This window comes from Chaetodon trifascialis, chromosome 7, assembly GCF_039877785.1.
Source record: "Chaetodon trifascialis isolate fChaTrf1 chromosome 7, fChaTrf1.hap1, whole genome shotgun sequence".
In the NCBI taxonomy this organism is placed as follows: Eukaryota; Metazoa; Chordata; class Actinopteri; order Chaetodontiformes; family Chaetodontidae; genus Chaetodon; species Chaetodon trifascialis.
Genome location: NC_092062.1, coordinates 29,742,908 through 29,752,637, shown reverse-complemented (window position 1 = coordinate 29,752,637; position 9,730 = coordinate 29,742,908). Strand labels below are relative to the sequence as shown.

Sequence of the window (9,730 nt, the reverse complement as noted above, 5' to 3'; positions counted from 1 at the left end):
TAACCACTCAATGAAAGAACTTTATATCAAAGATAACAATAAAAAAAAAAATAAAAAAAAAAGAGGATTTCTTTAAACGTTGCAGTGTATGAAATGTAAAAGAGCCCCATGGGAAAAAGAAAAAAATTATCAGAAAGAAAACGTGAGTTTTTTTAATCATAGCAAGAATTGATTGGAGAATATCTGTCAATACATTTTTTCTTTACTTTGAAAGAACTACCACCTTTTCCGGTAGATGTGACGCAATGAAGTAACTTGACGCAGCGCGGTCACATGACTGCCACCAACTCCTGACTTCTTGTCACCGCGTGGCGCACAGACTCGGATCACCTGTCCTACCTGTGCTGAATAAACCGAAAACTCAGCAGTTTTTCATTTTATTCACAATAAACGCAAAATAAAGATTTATGTCATTCCAATCAAACACCACAAACTAAAATACTAAACAGTACTCATCAGTTTACACCCAAATAATAACCCGCCCATGGAGTCAGACAGTTGAGACTGATGAGAGGTCAAAGGTCGTCCCTCATCACTCTACAGACACAGAAACAAGGTGAAGTCCCACCAGTGTGGTACTGGTGGCACTGGAATAAAGACAGAGGCGGCAGTAAACGATCCTGACGCCTCTTTGACTGCTCACTTCCTCTGATTTGAGCGTCACATTCAGATTAAAGACAACGTGCTGCTCCTCAGATCCAATCCAGACCTCGTTGTCTTCATAGCGTTTCATTAAAATACAGAAACATCAGCAGACGGAATCGAGCCTGCAGCTCAGGCTCGTCTGGTGCTTTTCTACAAGGAGGTCTGATGAAGATTTGACTTTAACAGCTCTGACACGAGTCACAGACCTGAGTGCTTCTTCAGTGTGAAGAAGGTCCTGGAGTTCAAGTGAACCTGGACTCCTTCAGGCGCAGTGGGTGGCTGTCGGGTGGAGGCTCCTTCTCCCATAATCCCTCCATCCTCTGAGGTCATCCGACGATAACTTGAGCCCCCGTCATGTGACTCCGGCGCTCACCTCTGGATGGTTTTACCTTCCAGGTGCTTCTTCTGTCGCTCAGCACATGGAAGTCGTCCTGCTGTTTGATTGGCTGATCATTCCTCTCGCATACTTTGCTGTCATCTGTGTTTCTGATGCTCTCATGGCGTCACTGTAGCTGAGTCACGCTGCTGATTCCCATCAGTGGAACGTGTGTGTAGGAATAACTGAAAAGAGTCCATTTCAGACTCGCCCGCATGAGCTGAACCACGGGCCGGAGCATCAGCAGAGAGGCCAGCGTGACGGTGATGATCAGCCATATTTGTCTGCAGGGGGAAGTTTAGATGTGACGTCTTTACAAACCTTCATCAAAATGCCAGAATACTGCCTTATTTTTAAAAAGCCAGCGTGACCGCTGCGATGAAACGCCTCACCTTTTCCTCAAAGACAGTTGGATCTTTATTCTAATAAATCTGACAGTTTCCAGCTTTTTAAAATATTTCACACCGGATTAATATCTAATATCAGCATCAGTTAAACTGCTCATACCATAATCTCAGTTTTCTCTTATTGTCAGCGATGAAAAAATAAAAAATAGTGCAGAACTTTATCATCAGAAATCATCATTTTTGATGACAAACAGGTGATTTAACCAAAGCTTTGACCCTCCGTGTGAGAACTGATTGATCAAAGATCTGATCAGTCTTTATGAGTCACGTGACTTGACCTTTGACACTTACTCTGTCAGATAAGGTTTGTCTCCGCGAACGTCCTCCTCTTGCCTCCATAATGTAGCCAAACACCGACCTGTGAGGAGGAGAGAAGAGCTGCGTCACACACCTGTAACTGCGGCAGTGCAGTGAGGAGGTCAGCGTCTGCCGCCTTACCTCGGGTTAGTCTGCCGTCACCGGTGGAGGCGCAGCTTCCTGTCCGCGGGTCACATGGACACCGATCATCACACCGACACCTCTCAGCGCAGGACAGACCGTAGAGACCAGGAGGACACACTGACGGACGGACGAAGATGACATTAAACGGAAGCCGTGCGGCTCTTCCTCACTGTGGTCACGTCCTTAAGAAACAGACACCACGTCCTACCTGCTGCCCTGATTTCCCACCTTGTTCACAGAAGTTGCCATAGAAACCAGGGGGACACACGCAGCGTCCGTTGACGTGGTTACACACAGCTCCATTGAAGCACACGCAGGTGTGTCTGCAGCCATCACCATAGTAACCTGGAGAGCACTCTTTACCAAAGAGGAAGAAGAGAGGTGACACAGAGAAGAAGAGAGGTGACATAGAAGGTGATCTCAGGTGATTCAACGCACAGTCTGGAGGCCATGTTGGAGGTCTGCACCTCCGGAAACAACCAATGAAAACCTCTGAAGAAATCCATCATCACACGTGATTAACTGTCTTTTTGGTGGAAGTTTGTTCTTGTTTTTTGTCCTGAAAGACCCAGAAAAGGTTTCAAATATCTACCTTAAAAGACAAACAGCTGATCAGTTTATCAATGTGGAACGAAAGAGTGTGTGTGTGTGTGTGTGTGTGTGTGTGTGTGTGTGTGTGTGTGTGTGTGTGTGTGTGTGTGTGTGTGTGTGTGTGTGTGGACGTGACCAGATGAGGCTCCTGATCACCTTGGCTGCAGTTTTTTCCTCTCCATCCAGCAGCACAGACACAGCCATCTGCAAAACAGACAGACAGAGAGACGGACGGACGGACAGAGACAGACAGAGACGGACGGACAGACAGACAGACAGACAGACAGACAGACAGACAGACAGACAGACAGACAGACAGACAGACAGAGACGGACGGACAGACGGAGATCAAGACAAACAACAGAGTCAAGATGTTAATGAAAAGACAGACAAACAGATGCAGATTTGCTTTAGAGGAAGAAATCCAAAGACGGATCAGTTGGAGGTGAAAATGTCTCCACGCTCTCTCTCTCTCTCTCTCTCTCTCTATAACCTTTCCAGCTGCTCGTTGTTCAGATCTGTCACGTGACAAAGTGACGGACGGCTAAAGTTCATCATCAGACATGATGTCCAAAAACAAGATTCAGGCAGTCAACCATATGGACCTTTAAAACGTTTTCAGACAACTGCGAGCAGCTGAGATTCTGCTCTTTCAAACCTCGCTTTCCATTTTCTCGTCTCTCAAGGAGTCAAGGCTCTCCAAAACCTTCAAAGCTCCGTCCTCAAGGCGGCGTCCAAAGCAGCTCAATGACATGTTGACACACGACCTCTGTGGGATCTGTTAAGTTTTGACCACCACCTGCTGCAGCCGACCTCCACACTTACTGGCGGTGCAGATGCTGTGGGGGCCGCAGGCCGGTGGCTGACACGCCAGAGAGTCGCAGGCGGCCCCTCGCCAGCCGTCCCGGCACTGACAGCGTCCGTCCACGCAGTCTCCGTGTCCGCTGCAGTCCTCTGGCCAGCAGCGCCGCTGGTGAACGCACAGGATGGTGGAGACGGGCCGAGCACAGCGCCACCTGCTGTCCGGTTTACTGGGAGCAGAGGACGAGCAAGAAAGGACAAAGTGAGGACACATCATATCACTAATATCACCACTCGTCTTTCTACTTCAACAATACTGATCTTACAGGATAGTAAACTTTGTTTTAATGGCACCACAATGAATATTTAAATAAATATTAACCAAAAGCAAAGAGACAGCAATCATAAAGAACAGAATTGATCTATTGATTTTAACAAAAAGTTCAATCACATCACGTCCATTTGGCAGACATTTTTGTCAAAAGACACTTAAGACACGCATTTTATTCTATATGAAAACAGCCATTTGAGTGATTTGATGTCACTTACTGGATGAGCCCAGCAGCACTACGTCTCAGCCTCATGTGACCACAGGCTGTGGGTCCATCCCATCACCATACAGTCCCCTGACATGTTCGCTATTTCCACTCACATCAAAAATAACCCAGAAACAAGCATCAACAGCAGCAGAACGCACAAACTCGGCCATTTACACACTGAAATACTGCAGCTGTGCAAAACTGTGGGCAGTGTTCCTGCTCTTAATCACTACAGGCCATAAGACCATTCGTCCTCTGCGTGAGAGACAGGACGCTGCTCACTGAGACGTTATTAAAGCAGCTGGAAGTTAACTTGAGAGAAAACACATATCAACGTGTTGCAGTCGTTGTTTTTCCCCCATCGGCCACAAGAGGGAGTAATGAGCTTATTTCCACACAGAACTCATGTAAAGTCACACAGAGGACGCTTTAGCTCAAGTCCTTTTCAAACATGATGTTGCTTTTACAGGAAACGGCTTAGGTGTGTGAGGATGAGGACATCCCTTAAGTTTTTAATGTATGAGACAGTCCTGAATGGGGACATGTCATGTAGTCCCACGTCTGCAAACATTGAAACATCTGTCTAATAAAAGCTGACAGAACAGAGAAGCTCTGAAGCCCTGAGAAATAAGGACACACGGAAAACTGGCTGCTTCCTGATGATGATGATGATGATGATGATGATGATGATGATGATGAATAAAGCTTACTGACCATCAGCTGAACTTCCCTTCTTATTCATCGTTGTAGGAAACGAACAGACTGACACTGACTCGCTGACTTAACTCTGATGATTTTCAGTACAGCACAGCTCAGCTTTAGTTAGCTCACCACAGGTCAGTTGGGTAGCTGGCTAACGAGCCGTTGATCACCAAGGTAGAAGACCCGCCTCCGTCCAGATTGATGGCATTGATCACGCCGTTTTTCTTCAGGAACTCTGCCACCTCCCAGAGGTTCATCCTGCTCACCAACAAACAAACACGAGTCCTGTGAACGCTACGCTGGGCTGCAGCGCTTCAGCCAGGTGTGCGACCTACAACAAGCTGACAAATATCAAAACGTCATAGAAGGAGCCGGCAAGGAGGGAGGACTGAGGGACGTTTGTCCACACACAGCAGCGTTTCACAAACCGATCTGATTTAGTAAAATAAGTGAAACATATGAGTAGAAATCAACGTTACCCTCTTTTCTCAGTCCGTCCTTCCACATGAAACAGGATCAGGTTGCCGGCGGCGTCATGACCCACCACCGTCCTCGCCGACAGGACGTCCACAAAATCACGGAACACCTCTGTCACAATATAAAAGAAGTGTTTTCTTCTCAGGTGTAACACTTAATCAAATGAAAAGCTTGTGTTATCACGATAAATATTCCAAATATATCCTCAAAATCCCACAACCCTGTTTCCAGAACAGCTGGGACGCCTTGTGAAACATCAACAAAACGAGAGAATTTGCTAATCTGACATCTGCTCAACTGAAAACAAGACAAAGACAATATATCTAATGTCTGGCGACGACCATTGATGTTTGTAGATATATGCTTACTCTGGATTTCCATACCTGCTGCCCACTTCTTAAAATAAATCACCACCAAACAAACTACAAACAACTTTGTTGAGCATTCGCATTTTCAACCAATCATCTAGTTATTTATCAAAGAAAAAGCAAAAAATTCGCTGGTTTCAGCTTCACAGACTTGAGGATTTGCTGCTTTTCTCTGTTTTATATAACTGTAAATTAAATATCTTTGCACTGTCAGACTCTGGCTGACTGACAGTTTACGGACGTACAAATAATAAAATGAATGGGAAACATAACTGTCAGTTACAGCGCTCGTCCTTCATCCTCATCTTCTGTGTGTTTCCCTCTCTCATGAGCATCTGTGTGAAGTTTGTGCCTGCAAACATTAACTGCTTCACTTGACTGGAAATGTACTGAAAGGTATCGCTGGATCATGCTGTGCAAGAGTCCATCTTGCCAGGCTTCACATGGTTTGGACCAATCAGCATCAGGTGTGGAACGACTGGCAGTTATGGGCGTGTGCAGACCGAAACATGTTAGCGTCAGTGCTGCTGTAGCATCAGAAAAGATGTTTTCACTCTTCATCCGGCTGGTTTCACACTCCTACTACGTCACATGGTTCACTGATCTGATTGGCTGAAGTTTGAGGAAAATGACCTCATCATTAGTAACTTTGCACTTGGCCAAATGTCTGTTTTGGTGTCTTCTGACTGACTGAGGCGTGTGGCTCTTGCACAGCGGTCGCTGAAGTAAATGCCTCCACGCATGACGATCTGCACTGAATGCTGATGTTTGCCTGCAGCCTCACCCTGGTCGACCATCCTGCTGCACTCGACCTTCAGGCTCTGGTTGATGTAAACCTCGCCGTTCCTCAACAGCCACACCACACCAGTGACCAGCTGGACGAACGGGTTAGACTGGTCCAACACATCTTCCTGTGACAGATACCTGGAGAGGCAGTCGAATAAGGATCTGTTGTCTGATACTTCTGACTTTTTTTTTTGTCAGTGCTGCTCTTACCCAAACACCAGGCTGCCGTCCTTCCTGATGCCAAACTGGGCGTTTTGCACCCCACCGCTGTCCCTCACCATCCTGCCGTCGCTCACCACATTACCCTGACACAGGCAGCTGGCGGTGTTGAAGAAGCCGGCGTTCTGGGCGTACAGACACCCGGCAGCCGCGGCCGTCTCCTCCACTGTCACCGCCCGGCTTTTCTCACAGCCACCCGGCCCGCCGGGCTCCAACACCGACAACGTCCTCAGCGGGTCATGAACCACCGTCATGTGACCTGAAGACATGACGTTTCGAGATGACCCTTTAACACTTGGTCCACTTATTGCAGTGGGGTAAACGCACCATTACTGCTGACTCCATCACTGACCATAGACCCAGCGGGGCTTGCCCAGACTTCCTGCCATGTCTGATATGAATACATTGGACTCAGCTACTGGGAGTGTAGCATGACTACTGGAAGGCCAGGTCTCATACGGCGCCCTGCCATGGGCCACAGACGCACAGTGGCGATGAGAGAGGGAGCCTTCAGCATTTGGCTGCAGAACGTCACCGTCTGTAGAGACTCTGTGGAGAGAAAATTACAACAAATATAAATTAAAAGCACTTATTACTATCAAAACACACAACATAAAGGAGGCCTGACCAGTGAATGTAATGTGTAGTGCTGAAACGATTCATTGATTACTCGATTGAAATAACAAGCGAATATCACGACAATCAATGTTTACATCAATTTTTAAGTAAAAATACAAAAAAATGAAAAGAAAACTATCTGGTTCCAGCTTCTCCAATGTGTAGATTTGCTGCTTTTCTCTTTTACACTTCTGCAGGCTGAATGTCTTCTGGTTTTTGGACTAAATGAAAACACAAAACAAAACATTTGAAGATCCCATCTTGGCTAATTTTCATTTGTAATCCCAGAGCAGGCAGTCATTGAAAGCACGAACATTAAGATAAAAGCACTGAAAATACAATCAACAGTAAAAGCAGTAAAAATAAGCAGATACAGACAGAGCCTGCACTGCTTCATTTCAGCCATCACGCCTTCTTAAGACCAACGATTAGGGCTCAGGCACTGGTATATCACACAGGCCACATCCCAGTAACTAATCTGAGACAATCCCGTTCCACCATTAGGGTAAAAACTAGGTGCTCTAGTCAATTAAACTACTTCAAACACAATGATAAGAACCCTTATGTCTAACACCACATGCGGTGACAAGGTTCCTACATGGTGAATCCAATAATGTTCCCTGTATCTTAGAGAGGGAACAGGATGACAAACAGTGGACAATTCAGGTTTTTAGATCCAATAATGCTCCTGTGCTCAGCAACACAAGTTTTCAGAGCTCCACTCGTCTTTCCAACATATGACTTTCCATGAAGGGTTTATTTTACATTAATATCTAAATGATTATAGCTTTTCAACATATTCCGCTTGACTTTGGTTTTTTGATAAACAATCGCAATTGTCTTACTCTTATTCCTCACCAAATTTGTTTTAATATTTAAATTCTTAAGGAGGTTTAACGTCATATCATTAAAGAGTTCTGCTGCCTGTAGCATCAGCAGTTTAGCATTAGCCACAGTCAGGGCTGTGACAGCCACGTTAGCATGAATATAACGACATACAGTCAGCTTTTGGTTTCACGTGCTAACACGACTAGTCCAAATTAATGATAAGAATTACGAACATTCATGAATAATTGTCGATAAAACAGTAATATTGTCGGGCTAACTAGCTAAGCTAACTTTAGCTAACTACTTAAGCTAACTTATCTAATACTCACTGTGCCGACTCGCTCACCGACAGCCAAACCTGGAGACTCAGCAGCACGAGCCCCGCACACTGGCGGGCCGCTGCACACGTTGCCATGGTTACAGAGCTTCGCGTTAGACGCAGGGACTGTGTGTTGGTGTGTCCGTACAAAGACCACAGACAGTCAGCCAGCTCTGGGGAGCTGCCGGTTGCTTTAACTGGTTGAAGTTCTGGATTCTTGCTGCTCCGAATTCCTCTCCCCGCCGCCACGGACGAGACCTATGGCAAGCCGTTCCTGTCAGAAATATGTATGGCAAACCGTTCCTGTCAGAAATACGCCACATTCAGTTGCGTTTCAACTGCATTACGGCGTAAAAAACGCCGTTTTTTCAGACTTTACGCCGTTTTTTACGCCGTAATGCGCAAAAAGAACGCCGCTTTTTACGCCGTAATGAAGTCCTCCGAGAACGCCCGTAAAAGACGCCGTTTTGTGCATCACAACGTGCGTAAAAAACGGCGTTTTCCCAGTATGACAATAATCTCCACCCTTCTTTTCTCTCGGCCACTCAACTTGAAGTGTCTGCCCAATCACCGATCAAGACAAGCAGACCAAATCAGTTGAGCACAGATCTCCGTTGTGGCAAAGTTTGTCCGAACTTACCTTGTAGTTTCTCATAGGTAAATATTTTGGATGATAGGCAGGAATATATCCCATATATTAACTTCATCATTATTTTAAATTCCTCTTCCATGCATCGTTTATTTATTTCTTTTTGTGGTTAATGCTTCTGTGTCATTGTTGATTCTGACTGCTGTAGCCACTGAGGAATGAAGCAGGAAGTGGTGCAGTGGTTAGAGCTCCTTGTAGCAAACCCCAGCCAGACAATGGTGAAGCGTACTGATGTTTCACAAAGCATTTATTTATGTTCAGCCATCAGCCTTGTTTTGAACACAAATGTGATTTTCTGTCCTTCAGAAAAGGGGAGTGGAAGGGGAGTTTAAATAACGTCAAAACATTGACAGAAATGAGAGGAAAAATTGGAAGTCCACACAGGTTTCTGCCATCTTGTTTACTAACACAGGGCTGCAAAGTCAGTGGGTTTATATCCAAACAAATACATCACAATATAGCAAGGTGGTGCATGACAGAGTTGTAAAATAAATAATAATAAATAATAAATAATAAATAAACAGCAAAAGGTCCAAGTAAGGGCTGCACGGTGGCGCAGCAGGTAGTGCGCGTGCCTCACAGCAAGAAGGTTGCCAGTTCAATCCCCAGGTCAAGCAGGGCCTCTCTGTGTGAAGTTTGCATGTTCTTCCCATGCATGCATGGGTTCTCTCCGGGTACTCCAGCTTCCTCCCACAGACCAAAAACATGCTCATTAGGTTAATTGATGACTCTAAATTGTCCGTAGGTGTGAGTGTGAATGTTTGTTTGTCCTTACATGTGGCCCTGCAATCGGCTGGCGACTGGTTCAGGGTGTACCCCGCCTCTCGCCCATTGTAGCTGGGATAGGTTTTTGTAAGCCTTTGTTTTGTTAGTGTTAAAATAACCGTTCCCTCCATGTTTTTTTTTTTTTTTTTGAAGGTGTATTTTAATGTTACGAGCTCTTATTTTGGTGCCTTTCCAGCGG

The 9,730-nt window shown here is 45.6% G+C and overlaps 1 protein-coding gene across 1 annotated transcript; it reads right to left on the bottom strand.

Annotated features, from left to right (window-relative positions):
* Positions 1-130: 130 nt before the first annotated feature.
* LOC139334054 (N-acetylglucosamine-1-phosphodiester alpha-N-acetylglucosaminidase-like) lies at positions 131-8,213 on the bottom strand. The gene is made up of 12 exons (XM_070966795.1): positions 8,128-8,213; positions 6,705-6,901; positions 6,344-6,611; positions 6,132-6,271; positions 4,982-5,090; positions 4,632-4,760; positions 3,286-3,491; positions 2,617-2,664; positions 2,098-2,226; positions 1,867-1,986; positions 1,720-1,786; positions 131-1,305 (listed from the first exon to the last, which is right to left on the bottom strand). Exons 1-12 carry the CDS (start codon positions 8,211-8,213, stop codon positions 1,149-1,151), a joined length of 1,656 nt encoding a protein of 551 aa, XP_070822896.1. The 3' UTR covers positions 131-1,148.
* Between the last annotated feature and the right edge of the window lie 1,517 nt (positions 8,214-9,730).